The 23,583-nt window shown below is 39.8% G+C and overlaps 1 protein-coding gene across 2 annotated transcripts; it reads left to right on the top strand.

Moving 5' to 3' along the window:
- Positions 1 to 220: 220 nt before the first annotated feature.
- On the top strand, positions 221 to 22,962 carry yipf5 (Yip1 domain family, member 5). 2 transcript variants are annotated; one of them, XM_073067455.1, is made up of 6 exons: positions 221 to 355; positions 4,049 to 4,168; positions 8,754 to 8,914; positions 9,723 to 9,868; positions 14,049 to 14,230; positions 21,981 to 22,962. In XM_073067455.1, exons 2-6 carry the CDS (start codon positions 4,059 to 4,061, stop codon positions 22,141 to 22,143), a joined length of 762 nt encoding a protein of 253 aa, XP_072923556.1. In that variant the 5' UTR covers positions 221 to 355; positions 4,049 to 4,058; the 3' UTR covers positions 22,144 to 22,962. The 2 variants fall into 2 exon arrangements, with proteins under 2 accessions (XP_072923556.1, XP_072923557.1); XM_073067456.1 differs by having other exon boundaries at positions 252 to 355; positions 4,052 to 4,168.
- The last annotated feature ends 621 nt before the right edge of the window (positions 22,963 to 23,583 follow it).

Here is a 23,583-nt window from a genome sequence, read left to right as displayed (position 1 = left end):
CCCCCGCCCCCGCGGCCAGGGCGAACGCAGCCCCCCGGGCCCATCACTTCCACCACGCCCACAGAGTCCTCCCTCCTGTCGGCACCTCAGCGCTCTGGGCCGCCCCGCCCCGCTCTTTTACTGTTTGCCGGGAGGATAGTTGAACCTGGAAGTCAAATCCACTTGAGGCCAGAAGTATCTTTCCCCCACCTCCCACAGCTGCTCCCTCCCCGGGCCGAACTGCCGCCCCCTCTGCGCAGGCGCGTGTACACGGAAGTGATGTGGTAGCCTTGGTGGCAGCGTTCGGCCGGCTTCCTGTCAGCTCCGACGCTTTGTGTCGGTTTGGGGGTCCGGAGCGGCCGGAGCCTGAGCCCAGGTAGGAGAGCTTTCTCGGACGTAGGAACCGGTGTCCGGCCTACTAGAACTCGGTGGCCGAGGCGACTGCTCCGTTGCTCCCGTCACCTTTCTGTCATTGGTGGTAGGCCTTTGGGGTCCACGTAGCTGGTTTTGATGGCAGATCAGCTGGCGTGGCCTCCCCCCTCGTCTCATCTCTCTCCTCCCCCTTATCTCCCTTCCTACACGCTCCAGCACCTTCTCCCTACCCCACCACTCACACCTCTTCTCTTCTACCCCCTCTTCAACTGGTCTCCTGTTTGTGGGTACCTCAAGTCCTTGCAATGTTCGCTATATCTTTTAATCTGTGCAATCTTGTTTGCAAGTTTGACACGCTTAGATTAGCAAGACTGCCAATACAAGTACTGACTGCATTTGTAAATACGTCAGGTTTGTAAATTTGTAAATTTCTCAGGTTTCAGACAGGTTATGGTTTAAAATGTTCGTTTGTAAGTGAACATGATATACTGTATTTTTATTGTATTCTTTGTCATACTGTTTATTTCTGGAAGTTTTCCTTTATTTTCAGATGTACATTGAACTCGAAATTAAACTGTTAACTGTTTGGCGTGATGTACATATGGTAAAGTTATAATAGTTTACAGGTAGAAGAAGATGGCGACAGAAGGTCCCCTTCGATGGTGTAGTACAATATGTGAATGTTAAAAATGAAGTTGAAGCATTCACAGACAAGAGAGAATCTGCAGATGCTGGAAATCCAAGCAATACACATAAAATGTTGGAAGAACTCAGCAGGCCAGGCAACATCTATGTATAGTTGACGTTTCGGGCAGCGTCCCGGTCTTGAAACATCGACTGTACTTTTTTCCGTAGATGCTGCTGAGTTCCTCCAACATTTTGAGTATTGTGCTTGAAGTATTCTCAGCCATGTTCTGCCTGAAGCTTAGAAGAAATGATCCATCTTGACTTTCTCCTGAGAAAAGCAGCATCTGAAGTTGGTCTGTAACTAATTTAGTGAAAGCTTTAGATGCAGCAAAAGCTTTGTGACCAGACAACATCCCATCTGTAGTTGTGTGGTACTACAACACAAACAGGCCCCTCAGCCCATAGTTAATTGAATTCTAAAACTAGCTGTTGCTCCAGAAAAGTTACAATGTGTGAAGTTGCCCAGGCAAGTGCTATCCTCAAATGGCAGGACAAATTCAGTCTAGCTAAATACCATCCAACTATCAGCAAAAGAATGGAAAATTCATTGCAAGTGGCACCTACGCACGAGTTACTTGCTCGCTGATGGCTCGTTGGATTCTGCTAGGATCATTTGGCTCTAATGTGAAACAAAAAGTTGAACTTAACAAACCATGATTTTGAGGTAGCATTTGATCTAGCATGGCATTGGGGAGTCCTATTAAACACACATTAATGGGTATCATACTCATTATAATTGACATATCACATAAATTTATTTTGTGACAGCAGTGCAGTGTAAATACACAGACGTCTATAAATTACATGAATATTGCGATAGCGTTCATTAGTTCATGGACCATTCAAAAGTCTGATGGAGGCAAAGATGTTTCCAAATTGTTGAGTGTATGTCTTTTAGAACAGAGGTAAGGAGGATTTTTTTTTAGTTAGAGAGTATATTGCTCTGCTACGGACTGCGGTGGAAGCCAAGTCCTTGGGTATATTTAAGGCGGAAGTGTATAGTTCCCTGATCGATCAGGGTATCAAAGGATATGGCGAGAAGGCAGGTGTATGGGGTTGAGTGGGATCCAGGATTGGCCATGATGGAATGGCAGAGCATACTTGATGGGCTGAATGGTTTAATTCTGCTCCTATGTCTTAGGGTCTTCAAACTCCTGTTCCCCCTGTTTAATAATAAAGAGAAGGGGGATGTCCTTGATATTGAGGGTCCTTAATGATGGATGCTGCCTTCTTGTGGGGAGGGTTTTGCCCACAATGTCTAGAACACTTTGCAGTTTGTTGTGATCCTGTACATTAGAGGCTCCGTATCAGGCTGTAATGTAACCAGTCAGAAATGCTCCTCATCCGTATATTGAAATATGCAAGAGTCTTTGGTGATATACGAAATATCCTCAAACTCCTAACGAAGTAGAGCTGCTGGTATGTCATCTTTGTGATTGTATCAATGTGTTTGGCCCAGGATAGATCCTCTTGAGATGTTAACACCTAGGAACTTAAAGCTGCTCACCATTTCTACTGCTGACCTCTACTGACTTCCTTTTCCTGAAGTTCACAATCAGTTCCTTGGGTTTACTGATTCAGTGTGAGGTTGGTATAGCAACACAACTCAGTCAGCTGATCTGTCTCAGTCCTGTCATCATCTGAGATTCTACCATCAACATTGGTGTCATTGGCAAATTTATAGAAGGTGTTTGAGCTGTTTTTAGCCACATAGGTATGAATGTAGAAAATAGAGCAGTGTGCTAGAGGTGTGCAAGGAAAACATTCCGGTAATTGACATTATAGCTAGCAGGAAGAAATATGATTTTAGTTGTTGGAGGTTAATCCCTGCTGACCATCTTCAATTGCTTTGTCAATTCTTTTCACTCAATCATAAGACCATAGGTGGGAAGATACATTGATGACACAAATAATTAGTTCCACTCTCGACCTCTCAGCCGATGAAACAGGCCATACTTACATGCAGCAAGACCTATACAAATTTAAGCATGGGCTGGTAAGTGGCAGGTGTTGTTTGTGCCAGTTTTTTAATCATCTCTGACTAGACAGAAGCTAAGCCATTTACCCTTATCAATTAGTATCATTACTATCATGGAATCAGCTATCCTCAATATCTTGAAGGCCATCATTGACCACAAATTAAACTGAGCACAAATACAGTCGGTACAAGTCAGTGTACTCAGTGGCTCAGTATATTGTGGTTAATGACTTATATTCTGACATACTAAAGAATGAAAGAACAAAGTACAAAGTTAGGATCTCTACAAAGTACAAGTTAGGAATGTCGCAGAGTGCTCTTCACCCCCCCCCCCCATAAAGGCTGACTCCATGCAAGCCAAAGCAGCCTGCTTGATGTGGGCTGCCCCAGTCACCATTCTTAAGCACTCAGTCTCTTCTCACCATTGCAAAGGGGCTTGACTGTTTACATCTACAAAATGCATCGCAAAAGTTCACCCTAGCCACCCTGACAGCATCTTTCAAAGATATACTGCTACCAAGATCAGGGATAAAGGCAGTAGTTATGCAAGAATACTGTCACCTGCAAGTTCCTCTCCAAGTACGGGTGATGTATTTTAAAAATCAGGGTGGTGCAAGTCACGTGAACTTCATTGTTGCTCAGCCCATGCCCTGGGATGTTTACTCTACAGCACTGTAGGTACCTTTACTAAAAGGGCTGTCGCATTTCAGGAAGTCAGTTTACCATCATTTCAAGTGGTTTCAGGATGGGCAATAAATGCTGTCTTCTACCAGTGATATTCCAGACACCAGGAATTAAAAAAAAAAAATTCGCTAACCCATCTCCAAACTAAAACAGCATTGTTGAATCCTGTTTTATAAGTTCATGTAGGTTTGCAAGGTTTTTAATCACTTTAATCATTCAGGAGAAGATATTTCTTTGTTTTAAATTATCAAAATATTCTTCTATTATTTTTATTCACAATTGATAAGTCCTTGAGAGATATTGTGGAACTGTACGATATTTTAAGATTTTGTTTTCTTTTTTTTACAGTAGATATATAATGGCTGAGTTTAATAATTTCAACACAGATTTCTTCCAGTCAAGTTATAGCATTGATGACCAAGGGCAAACGTATGATTACAGTGCTGCAGGGGATCCCTATCAAAACAGGTGAGTAAGTGTTCTGATTGACAGTCAGCTCCACACTCATATATGACAGGATCACTAAAGGTCATTAGTTGTTTCTTATTCATTTACAATATGCTTTTGTAATATTCATGGCTGTATAAGTTATTGTGATCAAGTTGCTGAAGGGAAATTCACAACTCAGTTATTTGCTAGTAGCCTACATCAATTGTACAGCTGAGGTATTTCATTGAAGAGGAGCAGCGTGAATGTTTTCTAATGTGTACATCGCAGCATTAGTTTGAAAACTTACTTTTTTAATATCAATGTTAGTCCATTGGCTTCTTAAACTAAATCACTGCAGAAATAATGGGTCCATTGGTTGTGAGCTTCCACCATTCCCTTGAATGTGGAAAAATCTCAGTAGATGGGAAAGCTGAAAATATCATTGCCCTCTTTGTGAAAGAAGCTAACACAGAGATAGGCTGGAGGTTAGGAAGGTAAAAAGAACATTGAATTAAGGCTGGAGAATAGAAGTAGGGAAATTTTGCTGCAGCTAAACAATTAGTGAAACCACAGCTAGAACATTACGATAGTTTTTGTCGCAATTGTAGGCGGGATAAAGAAGGTCAACTTGGTTGATTCTTGGAAAGACGAGGACTATCTTGCAAAACTGTGTAAGTCAGGCCTATGTACTCCAAAGTTCAGAAGAATAAGAGGTGATCAGCTTGTAAATTCTCGAACAGCTTGACAAAGTAGATGCTGTGGAGTTGTTTTGCCTTCATGGGGAATATAGAACAAAGCGGGCAAAGTCTGAGAACAGGAGACATTTAAGACAGGATTTTTTTTCTTGAGTATATTAAAGATGATAGCATACTTAAGCAACAGTTCAAAATAGCTGTAGAAGACCACCTCAACGAAAACGAAACACCACCTATTTGGGACAGATTTAAATATGCTATACAGCAATCAGCAGAGGAGATAATCCCAGTGCAAGAAATCCAACACACCAGTAAGGGGTGGATAACGCAAGAAATTCTAGATATGATGGAACAAAGAAGGTTAGTGAAGAATAATGAAGTGCAATACAGAGAGCTAGACAGACAGACCAGACAATTGTGCAATATTGCAAAGGAAGAATGGCTGAATCAAAAATGCAATGAAGTAGAAGGCCATTTTAACAACAGCAAAGAAATGCACAAGAAAATTAAGGAAATTACTGGAATTAAGAAAACCACCTCTACAGGATGCATCAGATCAGCAGACGGATCCAGACTAACAGATCCAGATAAAATATGTGAGAGGTGGATTCAGTATATAGAGCAGCTTTTTGAAGATAATAAAGGGGAACCCACAGATATTAAACACCCTAATTCTGGCCCACCTATTAGCAAAGAAGAAATAACTAAAGCAATGAAAAGCATGAAACATGGTAAAGCCACTGGACCTGATGAAATTTCAGTGGAAATGATACAAGCCGCAGAAAATCTGGGCATAGATATTCTTTTTGAACTGTTTAATGGCACATATGAGTCTGGTGTATTGCCTGACGATCTCTTGAAATCAGTATTTATAACTACCAAAAATTCCTGGAACTACTGACTGTGAAAATTGTAGAACAATCAGTCTTATGAGTCACATAATAAAGATTTTGTTGAGAATTGTTCTGAGTCGAATTAAAAGCAAATTAAGGCCAGAAATTTCTAATCTGCAATATAGGTTTATTGAAGATAGAGGAACTAGGAATGCAATTTTCATACTACAAATGCTTTCAGAAAGGGCAATTGAATATCAAAATTATGTCTTTTTATGTTTTATTGATTTCACTAAAGCATTCGACAAAGTGCATCATGAAAAATTACTTCAAATTCTCACTGAATATTGACAGAAGGGACCAACAACTGCTTCAAAATTTATATTGAAATCAAACAGCGGCGGTAAAAATGAATGATAATATAAGCAGTTGGACTATAATTCAAAGAGGAGTTAGACAGGGATGCATTGCCTCACTAGAATTATTTAATATATATAGTGAAATGATTCTGTGAGAAATAGGTGTCCTAGATGGGATAAAAATTGGAGGTGTTGACATCAACAATATAAGATATGCAGACAATATCACCCTAATAGCAAGTGCTGCAGAAGACCTACAAATCCTCCTAAACAAAGTAGTATAAACAAGTGCAGAGTTTGGTCTAACCATCAACTGTAAAAAACCAAATGTATGGTAATATCAAAACAGCAGGATACTCCCAACTGCCAATTGTACATCGGTAACCAAGAGATTGAGCAAAAGACCAGCTTTAATTACCTTAGTAGCTTTATATCACAAGATGCTAGAAGTAACGTAGAAATAAAAAGAAGAATTGCCATTGTCAAAACCAACTTCCGAAAAATGAAACCCATTTTTACCAACAGACACATTTCTATGACAGCAAGACTTAGGCTACTAAAATATTACATCTGGTCAATCTTGCTGTATGCTTCCAAAATGTGGACTATAACACCAGAACTCCAAAGAAACTTAGAAGCAACAAAAATATGGTTTCTTAGAAGAATGCTGGAAGTATCATATAGAGATAGGGTAACTAATGAGACAGTACTCCAATGTGCCAATACAAAAATATCTTTAATGAGAACATTAAATGAGAGGAAACTTAATTTCCTGGGCCATGTCATCAGAAAGGGAGAAATAGAATGCCTTGCATTACAAGGCCGTAATGTAAATGCGGAAGAGGAAGGCAAAGAAGAAAATATATGGACATTGTGAAAGAACTAACAAATCTAAATGTGCGAGATGTCATTGACGCTGCGAGGGATCGTTTGATGTGGAGAGCCATGATCGCCCAAGCGTGTAATGTGCAAGGCACATGAAGAAGAAGATCAAGTCAAGTCACTTTTTATTGTCATTTCAACCATAACTGCTGGTACAGTACGTAGTAAAAACGAGATGTTTTTCAGGACCATGGTGTTACATGAAACAGTGCAAAAACGACTGAACTACGTTAAAAAAAACAGGAAAAAAAAACTACATTAGACTACAGACCTACCCAGGACTGCATAAAGTGCACAAAACAGTGCAGGCATTACAATAAATAATAAACTAGACAATAGGGCAGTAACTTGTGTCAGTCCAGGCTCTGAGTATTGAGAAGTTTGATGGCTCGGGGGAAGAAACTGTTACATAGTCTGGTCGTGAGAGCCCACATGCTTCAGTGCCTTTTCCTAGATGGCAGGAGGGAGAAGAGTTTGTATGAGGGGTGCGTGGGGTTCTACATAATGCTAGATTTTTTTACTGTTAAGTAGTCGGTGATTATGAACTTCAGAAAGGAAATGAGAATTGAAGGCCAGGAGCAGGTCAACTGTGATATTAAATGGCAGAGTGAGCTGGTGGGTCATATGACTTACTCCTGTTCTTATATTTTAAATAATTTTGAAAATAATTTTCAAAATCTGGTGTAGATGTCATGGGCTTATCATCCGCTGTATTAATTATAAAATACACCCCTATGACTTTTTGTTTCAGTCACATTATATTTTACTATTTTCTTGACTCTGATGCTTGCAGTTTTGTTTTCTAATTTCTGAAGATCTGTTGCGAAAATGAAAGGGACAGGGGTGACTTTTAAAGTGGCTCTGCCTAGTGAAAAAATAGGCACTGAAGTAACAGAAACAATCAAAAGTAATTTTATTGTGGAAATGAGATGGATGATTCGAAGAATGTAAGAAATAGGAGTAGGCCATCTGGCCATAGACTCATCTCCATCTACTTGCCTTTCCCCCATAATCCTTAATTCCCCTACTATGCAAAAATCTATTCAACCTTGTCTTAAATATATTTAGACAAGATAGCACGATGCAGTGTGGAAGGACACTGCTCATCACATCATTCCAATGCTGACTTAAATTGGTGTCTTAAATTTCCACATATCATCTCTTACTTGGTAATTAACTTAAATACTTGTTTTCATGTTATTGACCCATTTTTTTCACCAGAAATATTTTTTTATTATTAATTTTCAAAATACTTCATGATTTTTATGCACTTCCATCAAATCTTCTCACGTGGCAATTTTTTAAGGATAATAATACTAGCTTCTCTAGATGGGTAGATACTTTATTGATTACAGTAGCATTACAAGTGCACAGATATAACTATTAGAAGAGAAGCAGAAAGAAAATAAGTTACCACAAACAGTCTAACAGGAGGGGGTCATCACTTCCCTGACTATAGGTTGACTCATTATAGAGCCTAATGGCCGAGAGTAAGAATGACCTCTTTGGAGCAGCACAGTTGTCTTAGTCTATTACTAAAAGGCTTTTCTGTTCAGCTGAGGTGGCTTGCAGAGGGTGGGAAACATTGTCTGGAATTGCCAGGATTTTCCATTGAATCCTTGTGCCCAATTTTTAATTCCCAGTAGCATTCAGCACTAAACTTTGCAAGATAGGAAGATTAAAAAAATTTACTGGAGCACATGGTGGGAAACAGCTGGAGTTGCGGTGGGGGCACAGGGCTCCAAGTGTTTAATAAGGAATAAAGTTTTGTTGTGTAGTCATATGCTGATAAATACATTAGACAGAAACGGAAAAGAAGGACCAAGAAATATGTTTCATTATTTTTTGCATATAGGCACTATGATGGTCATACACAGCAAGCTGGGTATTTTCATCCAACAGGACCACAACAACCATACACAGGACAGATCTACCAGCCAACACCAACCTTCACCCCAAGCTCCTCACAGTCCGTATATAGTAACAGTTTTGAAGATGAGGCTCCGTTATTGGAAGGTAAAAATGTGCTTTGCACTTAGTGGGTGTTATTATGTTCAACTGCCACAGGTGGTCTGCATAGAATACTGAAGTTAAGATTACAATCTGTTTAAAATATGTATGTACTTCTGAAACTTGGTATAGCTTTAAGATGTTACCTCAGTTAAATCCTAAGAGCAATGAACCTTAAGAGAATGAAAAGAAAATTGATGCCCTTTTGATGCAATTTTTTGTGCTGAATACTGTAATATCAATTAAATGATTCCTGAAAATCATGCATATTTCCTTATTTACCCACTTTTGATTTTTAGAGATGGAGAAATCTATGTTTTTGCCATTGCCCTGTCATCCTTTAACAGCTAAGAAAAGAATTGCATCCGTTAGTGTTTGTCACAGTCGGGGTATCATTGTAGCGTGTGCTCTGTGGTATCTGGATGAATTGAGATTCAGAACCTAAGTAACACACTGAGCCAAAACATTGCGTACCAGAGCCAGGAATCAAAGCTGTTGCCTTCCAGATTTGGTAGGCTACTAATGTAATAGCAGGGCCATTAATATTACCATTTAAAATTAGGTCTATTTAATTCTTTTTAAGCTTCAGGAAAAATAACTGGACATAAATTATGTAAATTCCATATTGAATTGTAACTTTACAGACATAATTTCCAAAACGAAACATATGAAATATTTTCATTCAGAACTTCCTTTTATAATATGTGTACTGTTTTAGAAGGAATAATCAAATTACTTGTTAACTGTATTATGAAGTATTGCTGATTAGTAACTTAATATTTTTAATTCTCTTTAATTTTCTGGAACTTTTTAGAACTGGGTATTAACTTCGATCACATCTGGCAGAAGACACTAACTGTTCTCCATCCACTCAAAGCAGCAGACGGAACCATTATGAATGAGACTGATCTGGCTGGACCCATGGTATTCTGTTTAGCATTTGGAGCCACATTACTATTGGTATGTAATGTCCAATATTTTTCTGATAGACAAATTTAACGTTGTCTTGGTTTGGTTTCTGAATATATGAAAAGTTTATTTGTCTGCCATCCATTATTTGATAAAGAAAAATTGACTACATTTAGATGCGTGAACACAGCCTTTCAAGCTTGACCCACTACTCTAAACTGTGAGACAGTCTGTTACTATTTCCCTGTCCTCAAAATAAAGCTGAATTATACTTTTCACAACCTATTTGATGTGCCGATATTCTGATGTTGTCCATGTCATCATTGTATGTTGACCTTTATCTTAGGGAAATACCTTAAGAATCTTAATTTAAAACATAATTTATTGTGTCAATACAAATATGCATATAAAATTAGTTTAATAAATACTGTTGTTCCTTTCGTATGAGTGCTTAACTAGACCCTTGGTCCTATTTATAACTCCACAATAAGGATTATCTGTTGCCAAATGACTGCTGCTTCTCCCCCCTGCCCCAGGCATGGAGGTTTTTCATGTGATAGTCTGCAGTGTTGTCACTGCTCTACATCCAAAATTCTTCATCATTCTTTTTCTTATCAGTCTGTGCCATTTAACTTTGATTCCATTGTTTCTGGCTTATCTGGCAAGCCTGTGCCATTGACTCCGGCCCAAGGCTACAGATAGCATTATTTCATTGCTCTTCGCCCAAGTAAGGATAGTCTCTGATGTCATTCCCTTGCTTTTCTTGAGTTAGGCCTTTTTAAACCACTTATAGCCAATCCACATGTAGCTAGAAACTGTGTTCAGGTTACTTCAGTTCACAGACTGCTCAACGCTACAGGTTATCAGTAGGGACTCCATTGTGTCCATTTTCAAATGCTTGAATCTAGCAAGAATTAGTTTGGGAAACCATTCACAAAGTAGTAGTCACAAAATTGTTGCCTCCATTTCTTCCACCATGTGGCAATAGCAAAGACATTTGATTTGCTTGCTTGCTTCCACTGTCCTTAACTCACACAGTTAGTTGTTTCCCACTCCTTGGCTCTTGCCAAATCATTCATCTATGCTAGTATCTTTCCTGCAATAGCATGGTCCCTTATCTTGTTAAGCTGCCTTATGTGTGGCACCTTATCAAACGCCTTCTATAAACCAAGTGTAACCCTCTGGTTCTGTCGGCTAAGTGTCTAGGGAATTCCTTCATGGCCAACCATGCCAGCTGATATAAATCCCATGAAGTGCTTCATCTCTGTTCTTGTCTCCCTGCTGCCAAAATCATACCCATACATTGTTGCCTCAAGATCCCCCTTTTAATGCTATACCAACAGAAACTCATCTTTCACAAACTTGAAAGGTCAAAATTTGGCCACCTATTCAAGGTCCCACTGTCCAGTTTATCTAGTTGTTTGACATAACTTAATACCTGAGTTACAGTGCATTGATTTTAATAATCTCATCTTGTATTTTCAAATCCTTCCATGGCCTTGGTCCTCCCCCTTCTTGTCTCTTTTTACGCTTTACAATTGGCATGCTTTTATGCATCTACCAAATCTATTATAATCTTTATATTTATTGCTCTTCTGAATCATTTGCTGCACAGGGGACAGTATTTTATAATTTTCTTTTTTAACCCTGCTTCTCTCTCCATAAAGTATGATCATTTTGTATGAGTTTCTCAAATCTCCTTTTCCTGTTTAGTGGTATAGTTGAAAATTTTGCTTGATTTCATTCCTGTGTTGTGCTGTGAAATGTTGTATTATGTTAAAAGTACAATTTCAATAAGGGTACTGTTTATATTGCTGCATTGATAGAAATAGTTTTTACAAAGCTAATAAAAAAATGAAGGTGCCTCATTTGAAGTACAGATTTATTCAGATTTATTTATTGAAACATACAGTGAAATGCGTCATTTGCATTAACAATTAATTCACTCAACAATATGCTGGAGGCAGCCACACATTCCAGCACCAGTATAACATGCCTACAGCAGAACAACATAAACATTAATAACAACAACAAAACAAGCCCCTTTTCCACCCTCCTATCCACCCACTCACAAGCACAGGCAGGCCTCCAGCCCCAAGACAGGGCACCTAATCTTTTGAATTGGAGAGCAAAAGTGGCTTTTTGATAAAGGATCTGGTGCTTTCCCGGCATATATGACAAATAAACTCTTCTCGGGCTTTCAGCCAGGTACAGGTATTGATTATAACTGACATTTCGATGACAAACTCTGTCATCTTCTTCAGGGATGATGCCTAGACGTGTCCAGTCCAATAGTATTTATACCCCTTTCGGCTAGCTATCCTGATTGGTTAGTCCTCATCTCCTACCTTGTTTACAAGCAAATTCCAGTTCTTATTTAGAGTGAGACCTTCGTCTTTGTTAAAATTCTTTTCCTCTAGTTTTATTTCAAAGGCTTCTGTCACCAGATATACCTCCTGTGCTCCTTGATGCACGTTTCCATGGTGTGTACTGTCTGGCTGATTAGACGCCACACCGCATTCACAGGGAATCCTGTAATCGCCAGCTGACATGAGTCCCAAGTCATCTTTGATCTGCATAAGCTGTGACTTAAACTTCCCTACTAGTTTGTGGATGGTATTAATCTGATACTTCTTCAGGATCCTGGCGATCCTTCCAGAAGTCATGGACCCATAAGGAAGACAGGCGGTACCGATGGGTTCCTCGTCGATTGTAAACAAGGTGGAAGAGCAGAAACCTGATTGGATGAGGACTAACCAATCAGGAGGGATGGAACAAAGGGGTACTACCATACTAGACATGCCCAGATATTATCCCTGGAGAAGATGGCAGAGTTTGTCATTGAAATGTCAGTTATAATTAATACCTGTACCCGGCTAGAAGGCTGAGAAGAGTTAATTCATGGCTTTTTGATGTTACAGTCAGCCCTCCTTATCCGCGGATTCCGTATGCGTGGATTCAACCAACCGCGGATCGGGAAAACCCGGAAGTTCTCTCTCCAGCACTCGTCATTTGAGCATGTACAGACTATTTTTTCTTGTCATTTTCCCCTAAACAATACAGTATAACAACTATTTACATAGCATTTACATTGTATTAGGTATTATAAGTAATGACTTAAAAGTCCAGGCAGTCCCCGGGTTATGAATGAGTTCCATTCCTGAGTCCGTCTTTAAGTCGGATTTGAAGTCGGAACAGGTACATTTGGTATTATTTAGCGTCAGTCAAATGTTTTTCTTAGTATATAGTACATATTTTACCTTTCTATGCATATAAAACACTTAAGAAACATACGTATTCAATTAAACCACTGCGTTGTTTAGTAATAATTGCAGCTTTCATTGAGGCAGGGCCTTTCACATGCTCCATTAAAATTGTTCCAATCGTTGACCGACTGTAGCCTAATGCTTTTCCAATGACCAATGGCGTTTCACCTCTTTCCAGTCGCTTTATTATTTCCACCTTATTTTCAATCGTGATCGTGATTATTTTCCTGAACAGAAACATTGCAGATTCAGAGCTGCACCGCCAGGTCCTAAAGACCACCGCACTGATACTTGTTAAATAAAGTCCGGGGTTCCGCTGGGTCCTGAAGACCACTGCACTGAGACATGTTAAATAAGGGACTTGAGCATCCGCGTTTTTTGGTATTCGTGCGGGGTCTCTGAACTAATCCCCTGTGGATAAGGAGGGCCGTCTGTACTAATAGTTTTATGCATGTCTTAAGCTTTCAAGGTAATAAAGTGTTACTGTTTGCTATGCTTAAAATGAGTATCTGTCAATGTCAGTTCTTTGGTATTGATTTACTTATAGTATGATGCAGTTATGTATAGGAATAGTATCAAACTTCAGACACATTACAAATGGAATCAAAAATAACTTCCGAACCATGTTTGAACCTACATTGTGCAGGAAGTATAATTTAATATAAAATTATTTTCAGCAAATTTTACAAGATAGTGCACTAGAAATTCATGCACTTTGATAAATGGTCAGGATTTGCTGTAATGAGACATGGCAGCATTAAGACTAAAATATCCTCAGAAAATATGACATTGTGAAATTTTGAAATAGTGATTTTTCATATGTTTTGTACAAGATATTGCAGTATTTTACCACTATTCTTGAAAATTTTTGTAATATATCAAAATCACCTTGCAATTTTCTATGTGGTGTGGTAGTTATCAAATATATTTTTAGACCTGGAAAATCTTTTGCTTTTTAATCCTAGGTTGGAAAAATCCAGTTTGGTTATGTGTATGGTATCAGTGCCATTGGGTGCCTTGGTGTGTACTGTCTTTTGAACTTGATGAGTATGACCGGTGTCTCCTTTGGCTGTGTAGCCAGCGTCCTTGGATACTGTCTTCTTCCAATGATTATCCTGTCAAGCTTTGCTGCGGTTTTCTCCTTGCAGTAAGTAACATTCTGATTTAAGTGTAGATATTTTAATAGAACTTGTCTATATTAAGTGTTAAATTGATTTTGGTATCAGCTAAATTATGAAATTATTTTGAAAAGCATTATTGTGCAAGTTCTACATCAGATTTCTCATGATTGCTGCTATATGTTTTTATCTACAGTGGTGCTAGAAAGTTTGTGAACCCTGTAAGTTTTTCTCTATTTCTGCATAAATATGACCTAAAATGTGATCAGATCTTCATGCAATTCCTAAGACTAGATAAAGAGAACTGAATGAAATAAATAACACAAAAACATTATCCTTGTTCATTTATTTATTGAGAAAAGCAATCCAATATTACATGTATTTGTTGAAAAAGGCATGTGAGCATTTACTTTCAGTAACTGGAGTGGCCCCCTTGTACAGCAATAACTTCAACCAAATGTTTCCGCTAACTGTTGTTCACTCCTGCATGTCGGCTTGGAGGAATTTTAGGCCACTCCTTACAAAACTGCTTCAGCTCTGGGATGTTAGTGGACTTCCTTGCATGAACTGCCTGCTTCAGGTCCTTCCACGGCATTTCTACAGGATTAAAATCAGGACTTTGAGTCAGCCATTCCAAAACACAAATTTTCTTTTTAAACCATTCTGTTGTTGATTTATTCTTGTCTTTTGGATCATTGTCTTGTTGCATCATCCAATTTCTATTAAGCTTCAGGTGATGGACTGATACTCTGACATTTTCCTGTAAAATGTCTTGATAAATTTTGAATTAATTGTTCCCTCAATGATTGCAAGCTGTCCAGGCCCATGGCAGCAAAGCAGCCCCAAACCATGGTGCTCCTTCCACCATGCTTCACAGTTGGGATGAGGTTTTGGTGTTGGTGTGTAGTGCCCTTTTTCCTCCAAACATAGCAATGTACATTTCTGCCAGAAAGTTCAACTTCTGTCTCATCTGTCCACTAAACATTGTCCCAGAAATGTTGTAGAACATCTGTGTGGTCTTTTAAAAATTTGAGACATACAGCAATTTTTTTTTTTGGAGAGCAGCGGTTTCCTCCATGGTGTCCTTCTTTGAATACCATTCTTATTCAGTGTGTTTCTTATAGTGGGCACATGAAGACAGATTTTAGCAAGTTCTAGAGATTTCTGCAGGAACTTCGCTGTTACCCTGGGGTTCTTTTTCACCTCCTTCAGCATTGCATGTTGTGCTCTTGGTGTATCTTTACAGGATGCCCACTCTTAGGGAGAGTAGCAACAGTACTCTCCATTTGTAGACAAATTCTCTTAATGTGGACTGATGAACACTCAGTTCCTCAGAAATGCTTTTGTAGCCTTTTCCAGCTTTATGCACCTCTACAATTCTTCTAAGGTCCTCTGAAAGTTGTTTTGATCAAGACAGGGTGCACGTTAACAGATATTTCTTGAGAAGAGCAGGATCTGTCAGTAACCTGACTTTGTGTGTCTTTTTTTTATAGGGCAGGGCACCTCTACATCCCACACCTCCAATCTCATCTCCTTGATTGGAACTCCTGACTCCAATTGGCTTTCATAGATGGCATTACCCCCAGAGGTTCATATACTTTTTCGAATAAATACATAGAAACATAGAAAACTTACAGCACAATACAGGCCCTTTGGCCCACAAAGTTGTGCCGAACATGTCCCTACATTAGAAATTACTAGGCTTACCTATAGCCCTCTATTTTACTAAGCTCCATGTACCTATCTGAAAGCCTCTTAAAAGACCCTATCGTATCCGCTTCCACCACCATTGCTGGCAGCCCATTCCACACACTCAACACTCTCTGAGCAAAAAACTTACTCCTGACATCTCTTCTGTACCTACTCCCCAGCACTTTAAACCTGTGTCCTCTTGTGGCAACCATTTCAACCCTGGGAAAAAGCCTCTGACTATCCAAATAATCAATGCCTCTCATCATCTTTTACACCTATATCAGGTCACCTCTCATCCTCCTTCGCTCCAAGGAGAAAAGGCCGAGTTCACTCAACCTATTCTGATAAGGCATGCTCCCCAATCCAGGCAACATCCTTGTAAATCTCCTCTGCACCCTTTCTATGGCTTCCACATCCTTCCTGTAGTGAGGCAACCAGAACTGAGCACAGTACTCCAAGTGGGGTCTGACCAGGGTCCTATATAGCTGCAACATTACCTCTTGGCTCCTAAATTTAATTCCACAATTGATGAAGGCCAATACACCATACACCTTCTTAACCACAGAGTCAACCTGTGCAGCTGCTTTGAGCGTCCTATGGACTCGGACCACAAGATCCCTCTGATCCTCCACACTGCCAAGAGTCTTACCATTAATACTATATTCTGCCATCATATTTTACCTACCAAAATGAACCACTTCCCACTTAACTGGGTTGAACTCCATCTGCCACTTCACAGCCCAGTTTTGCATCCTATCAATGTCCCGCTGTAACCTCTGACAGCCCTCCACACTATCCACAACACCTTCAACCTTTGTGTCCTCAGCAAACTTACTAACCCATCCCTCCACTTCCTCATCCAGGTCACTTATAAAAATCACAAAGAGTAAGGGTCCCAGAACAGATCCTTGAGGCATTCCACTGGTGACCGACCTCCATACAGAATATGACCTGTATACAACCACTCTTTGCCTTCTGTGGGCAAGCCAGTTCTGGATCCACAAAGCAATGTCCCTCTTGGATCCCATGCCTCCTTACTTTCTCAGTAAGCCTTGCATGGGGTACCTTATCAAATGCCTTGCTGAAATCCATATACACTACATCTACTGCTCTTTCTTCATCAATGCGTTTAGTCACATCCTCAAAAAAATTCAATCAGGCTCCTAAAACCATGCTGACTACTCCTAATCATATTATACTTCTCCAAATGTTCATAAATCCTGCCTCTCAGGATCTTCTCCATCAACTTACCAACCACTGAAGTAAGACTCACTGGTCTATAATTTCCTGGGCTATCTCTACTCCCTTCCTTGAATAAAGGAACAACATCTGCAACCCTCCAATCCTCCGGGACCTCTCCCGTCCCCATTGATGATGCAAAGATCATCGCCAGAGGCTCAGCAATCTCCTCCCTCGCCTCCCACAGTAGCCTGGGGTACATTTCATCTGGTCCCGGCGACTTATCCAATTTGATGCTTTCCAAATGCTCCAGCACATCCTGTTTTTTAATATCTACATGCTCAAGCTTTTCAGTCTGCTGCAAGTCATCATTACAATCACCAAGATCCTTTTCCATAGTGAATACTGAATTAAAGTATTCATTAAGTACCTCTGTTATTTCCTCCGGTTCTGTACACACTTTCCCACTATCACACTTGATAGGTCCTATTCTTTCACGTCTTATCCTCTTGCTCTTCACATGCTCGTAGAATGCCTTGGGGTTTTCCTTAATTCTGCCCGCCAAGGCCTTCTCATGGCCCCTTCTGGCTCTCCTAATTTCCTTCTTAAGCTCCTTCTTGCTAGCCTTATAACCTTCTAGATCTCTAACATTACCTAGCTCTCTGAACCTTTTGTAAGCCTTTCTTCTTGACTAAATTTATTACAGCCTTTGTACACCACGGTTCCTGTACCCTACCATAATTTCTGTCTCATTGGAACGTACCTATACAGAACTCTACACAAATATCCCCTGAATATTTGCTACATTTCTTCTGTACTTTTCCCTGAGAACATCTGTATCCAATTTAAGCTTCCAATTTCCTGCCTGTTAGCCTCATAATTCCCCTTACTCCAATTAAATGCTTTTCTAACTTGTCTGTTCCTATCTCTCTCCAGTGGTATTGTAAAGGAGATAGAATTGTGATCACTATCTCCAAAATACTCTCCCACTGAGAGATCTGACACCTGACCAGGTTTATTTCCCAATACCAAATCAAGTACAGCCTCTCCTCTCGTAGGCTTATCTACATACTGGGTCAAGAAACCTTCCTGAACACACCTAACAAACTCCACTCCTTCTAAACCCCTTGCTCTAGGGAGATGCCAATCGATATTTGGGAAATTAAAATCTCCCATCACGACAACTCAGTTGTTATTATTACACCTTTCCAGGGTCTGTTTCCCTATTTGCTCCTCGATATCCCTGTTAGTATTGGGTGACCTATATATATTAAAAAAAACCAGTAAAGTTATCGACCTTCCTGTTCCTAACCTCTACCCACAGAGACTCCGTAGAGGATCCCTCCATGGCGTTCACCTTTTCTGCAGCCGTGACACTATCTCTGATGAACAGTGCCATGCCCCCATCTCTTTTGTCTCCCTCCCTGTCCTTTCTGAAACATCTAAAACCCGGCACGTGAAGTAACCAGTCCTGTCCCTGAGCCATCCAAGTCTCTGTAATGGCCACCACATCATATCTCCAAGTACTGATCCACGCTCTAAGCTCATCCACTTTGTTCACAACACTCCTTGCATTAAAGTAGACACATCTCAGGCTTTCGGTCTGAGCGAGTCCCTTCTCTATCACCTGCCTATCCTCCCTCTCACACTGTCTACAAGCTTTCTCTATTTGTGAGCTAACCTCCTCTTCCCCAGTCTCTTCAGTTCGGTTCCCATCCCTCAACAATTCTAGTGTAAACTCTCCCCGGTAGCCTTAGCAAACCTCCCCACCAGGATATTGGTCCCTCAGGATTCAAGTACACACATCCTTTTTGTACAGGTTACACCTGCCCCAAAAGAGGTCCCAATGATCAAGAAATCTGAATCCCTGCCCCCTGCTCCAATCCCTCAGCCACGCATTTATCCTCCACCTCATCCTATTTCATTTCTCACTGTCATGTGGCACAGGCAGTAATCCCAAGATTACTACCTTTGCGGTCCTGCTTCTCAACTTCCTCCCTAACTCCCTGTAGTCTTTTTTTAGGACCTCCTCCCTTTTCCTACCTATGGCATTGGTACCAGTATGTACCACGACTTCTGGCTGTTCTTCCTCCCACTGCAGGATATCTTGGACACAATCCGAAACATTGCAGAGCCTGGCACCTGGGAGGCAAACCACCATCTGAGTTTTTTTCCTGCGTCCATAGAATCGCCTGTCTGACCTCCTAACTATAGAGTCCCCTATCACTACTGCCTTCCTCTTCCCTCCCCTACCCTTCTGAGCCATAGGGCCAGACTCTGTGCCAGAGGCATGGCCACTGCCACTTCTCCTGGGGGTAGGCTGTTCCCCCCCCCCCCCAATAGTACTCGAACAGGAGTACTTATTGTCAAGGGGTACAGCCACAGGGGTACTCTCTAGTACCTGGCTTTTCCCCTTCCCCCTTCTGACTGTGACCCATTTGTCCGTCTCCCATGGCCTCGGTGTGACCACCTGCCTGTAACTCCTCTCTATCACCTCCTCGCTCTCCCTGACTAGGCGAAGGTCATCGAGCTGCATCTTCAGTTCCCTAACTCGGTCCCTCAGGAGCTGCAGCTCGACACATCTGGTGCAGATATGGCTGTCCGGGATACATTTAATATCGGATCATTTTTCTAAATAAATAAATGAACAAGTATAATTTATTTTGTGTTTTTTATTTCATTGAGTTCTCTTTATCTAGTTTTAGGGCTTTCATGAAGATCTGATCACATTTTAGGTAATTTTTATGCAGAAATAGAGAAAATTCTACATGATTCACAAACTTCCTAGCACCACTGTATAAAATCCTTTTGTAAATTTAATGTAACATCTTTGTTAAATACAAAACATGACTGCCTTATGTGAGCCAAATTAGTAAATACTTTTGTATTTGCATTACTAGATAGATAGATAGATAGATAGATAAATAGATACTTTATTCATCCCCATGGGGAAATTCAACATTTTTTTCCAATGTCCCATACACTAGTTGTAGCAAAAACTCATTACATACAATACTTAACTCAGTAATAATATGATATGCATCTAAATCACTAACTCAAAAAGCATTAATAATAGCTTTAAAAAAAAAGTTCTTAAGTCCTGGCAGTTGAATTGTAAAGCCTAATGGCATTGGGGAGTATTGACCTCTTCATCCTGTCTGAGGAGCATTGCATCGACAGTAACCTGTCGCTGAAACTGCTTCTCTGTCTCTGGATGGTGCTATGTAGAGGATGTTCAGGGTTTTCCATAATTGACCGTAGCCTACTCAGCGCCCTTCGCTCAGCCACCGATGTTAAACTCTCCAGTCCTTTGCCCACGACAGAGCCCGCCTTCCTTACCAGCTTATTAAGACGTGAGGCGTCCTTCTTCTTAATGCTTCCTCCCCAACACGCCACCACAAAGAAGAGGGCGCTCTCAACAACTGACCTATAGAACATCTTCAGCATCTCACTGCAGACATTGAATGACGCCAACCTTCTAAGGAAGTACAGTCGACTCTGTGCCTTCCTGCACAAGGCATCTGTGTTGGCAGTCCAGTCTAGCTTCTCGTCTAACTGTACTCCCAGATACTTGTAGGTCTTAACCTGCTCCACACATTCTCCACTAATGATCACTGGCTCCATATGAGGCCTAGATCTCCTAAAGTCCACCACCATCTCCTTGGTCTTGGTTATGTTAGCTGTTTATTTGCATAGTGCTAGCAACTGTGGATATTCCAGATTGAGTGGGCTATGAAAGTGGAAGAACCTCTATAGAAACACACCATAATATCTTACATAAATTTCGATTATTATTGGGGGTGAATAAAAAATATTCAGAATAACTTGGCTTAGATGGTACTTTGGGATATTTAAGTACACATGAAGAAGATAAAAGATGTAATAAGGAAATTGTAGAACAGATTTCAATACTGGAGTTTTACTTCTGCTTATAGTTTATGTCTGGCATTGCAACAGGTCTAGGAAGTTAAATACACTTTAACCCTGTAAAGTTGGGAAGCCCTGACTATTTCTTTAATATGTGGCTTACACCTCAAAAAAAAAGTTTTGCGTGATATTTTGCACTAAAAGACAAGCCTGAGCATGCATACTTGGCCTTCAGCATTGCATAGTGGATCATGGTTACCTTAGTTGTGTAGATGTGTAGAGTAGACATCTAGATAGGTGTATGAAATTCATTCAGCCAACTCTTACAGTGCAGTAGCATAGCAGACAGATTGAGACTAAAGACAAGAGGATTAGATAATTCACAGCTCCTAATTACTTAGCAATTGTTTGGTAAGACTCTTAATATCTGTGAACCAAACTGGCTGGCTTGTGGTGTGCAATTTTCTAGTGTTCAAAGTGGCACAAAAGAGGTGGTATAGAATGGACTGCCATTATATACCACACATTATATTTAATTAACTGCTGCAGAAGTAAATCAAGTAATGCGTATAAAGAATGGTTGATCTGATAGTAGCAAATTTGTAGCCAACAGATTAAAGGTTTTAATTACATAATCATAAATTGTAATTAATTAATTGATACGAGAGTCAGCCTTGTGTTTGTGTATCCTGGTTAAAGTACAACAGGTGCATGGAGCATTTTATATATCAGCATTTTTGTGGCTAAGATTTTATTGTCATTATTTTGATTTTTTTAAGAAGTTGTATCACACCTGTTAACTTCTAAATGAAAAGAATCTGCTTCTCCATAGCATAACTGCACTGCCCCCTTCTGGGTGGTAGACTATACTGCATAACATGCCTGAGTTGAATTGTCCAAGTTGTTCACTTTTACTACTCTTAACAAATTGGCTAGAAATATATATTTAGTGATCTTAATAAGACCCTTGCTCAAATCATAAAGCATTTACTTAAAAATATAGTATCAAATCCTAATATTGATTTTTTTTTTCTCCTTCAGGGGTATGATGGGCATAATCATTGCTGCTGTCATTATCGGCTGGTGCAGTTTGTCAGCATCTAAAATCTTTATCTCTGCCTTAGCAATGGAGGGGCAGCAATTACTGGTAGCATATCCTTGTGCTTTATTGTATGGAGTTTTTGCTCTCATCTCTGTTTTCTAAAGAATTTTGTGAATGGAATGTGGCTCCATATTCTGAATTCGAACAGAAGCAGATGCAAATCCCTGGCATTCAAATGGTTTAAAGACTTTGGCTTCCTGCCACCAAAGTAATTATGACTCTTCTGATTCCAAGATTTGGGGAGTAGTTGAAACACATTCCTAAATTACTGCTTTTTTGCTGCATTAAGAAGCCCAATTCAGAGGCTGAAAATGCTGATTCAGGTTGGAAATCAAAATCACATCATTTTTGACAACAGATTTTGCTGATTGGCATAATCGTATGAAGAAGTTTTGTCTTTGCTTTGTAATGCAATTCCTCCATAATGTGTGGAAGAATGATTCAAGTATGATGTTTTTCTAAGATGGGATGTCAGGACCACCAGAAAGTATTTCATCAAGAAGGTGTAAATAGAGAGTTGAGTGCAATGCTGAAGAAACAAATTCCATTCTTAATTCATATTCAAAATGTTGTCATGCGATTCATGCACCCTCTGGACCAAAATGCTTTTGTTCTCCTTCAAGAGTCAGAATTTAATCCTAAGGTGGAAGGAGTTTCAAAATATGTTATGCAAGATCTATAATAATTTTGACAAGGAAATATCCCACTCCAAAATTTCTTGCTATGCAGCATAAATTGTTTAGTTTGCAAATTAGTTATTATTTGATAACCATGTTTATTTGGTCTATGGGAAAGGTAACAATATAATTCCAGCTCCATTATAAACCAGTTCTTTTTTTAATTTGCCTGTTTTTCCCCCCCTGTTTATGCAACTTTCACTATCCATGACATTTGTAATAAATCAATTAATTTCTGGTTCAAGGTGTGTCTTGTTTTTATTTATTTATTTATTGCGATACATCACAGAATAAGTCCTTCCAGCCCTTTGAACTACACTGCCCAGCAATCTCCTGGTTAACTCTAGCCTAATCACAGGACAATTTACAATGACCAATTAACCTATACCAACCAAAGTGAGAGGAAACTGGAGCACCTGGAGGAAACCCACATGATCACGGGATGAACATACAGACTCCTTACAGACAGCAGCAGGAATTGAACCCAGGTTGCTGGTACTGTAAAGTGTTGTGCTAACTATTATGCTACTGTACCATGTTTTTCATTTTGCTATTTGTCATAAACTGGCTACAGGTTGAGTATTTTTGTTGGCAAGTGTTGGCATGTTATCACAAATGGAAAATTCCACACGGTACTAGGAAGGTTCCCAGGTCTTTGCACACCACAGACAGTTCAGAGAAGTGACCTTACGGATGTCATGAACAGAAGTTAATGGAAAAACAGAAAATCACTGCACAAAGTGAAAAATTGAGATCTTGATTGTGGATTTGTTGGCATTGGAGTGAACATATGTTGCTTAATGATATGCTGATCATGAAACATGGAAAGATCTATTAAATGAACTGAAAATTGAAGGTAATTGTG

Source organism: Hemitrygon akajei, chromosome 15 (assembly GCF_048418815.1).
Source record: "Hemitrygon akajei chromosome 15, sHemAka1.3, whole genome shotgun sequence".
In the NCBI taxonomy this organism is placed as follows: Eukaryota; Metazoa; Chordata; class Chondrichthyes; order Myliobatiformes; family Dasyatidae; genus Hemitrygon; species Hemitrygon akajei.
This window is presented reverse-complemented; position numbering and strand designations above follow the sequence as displayed.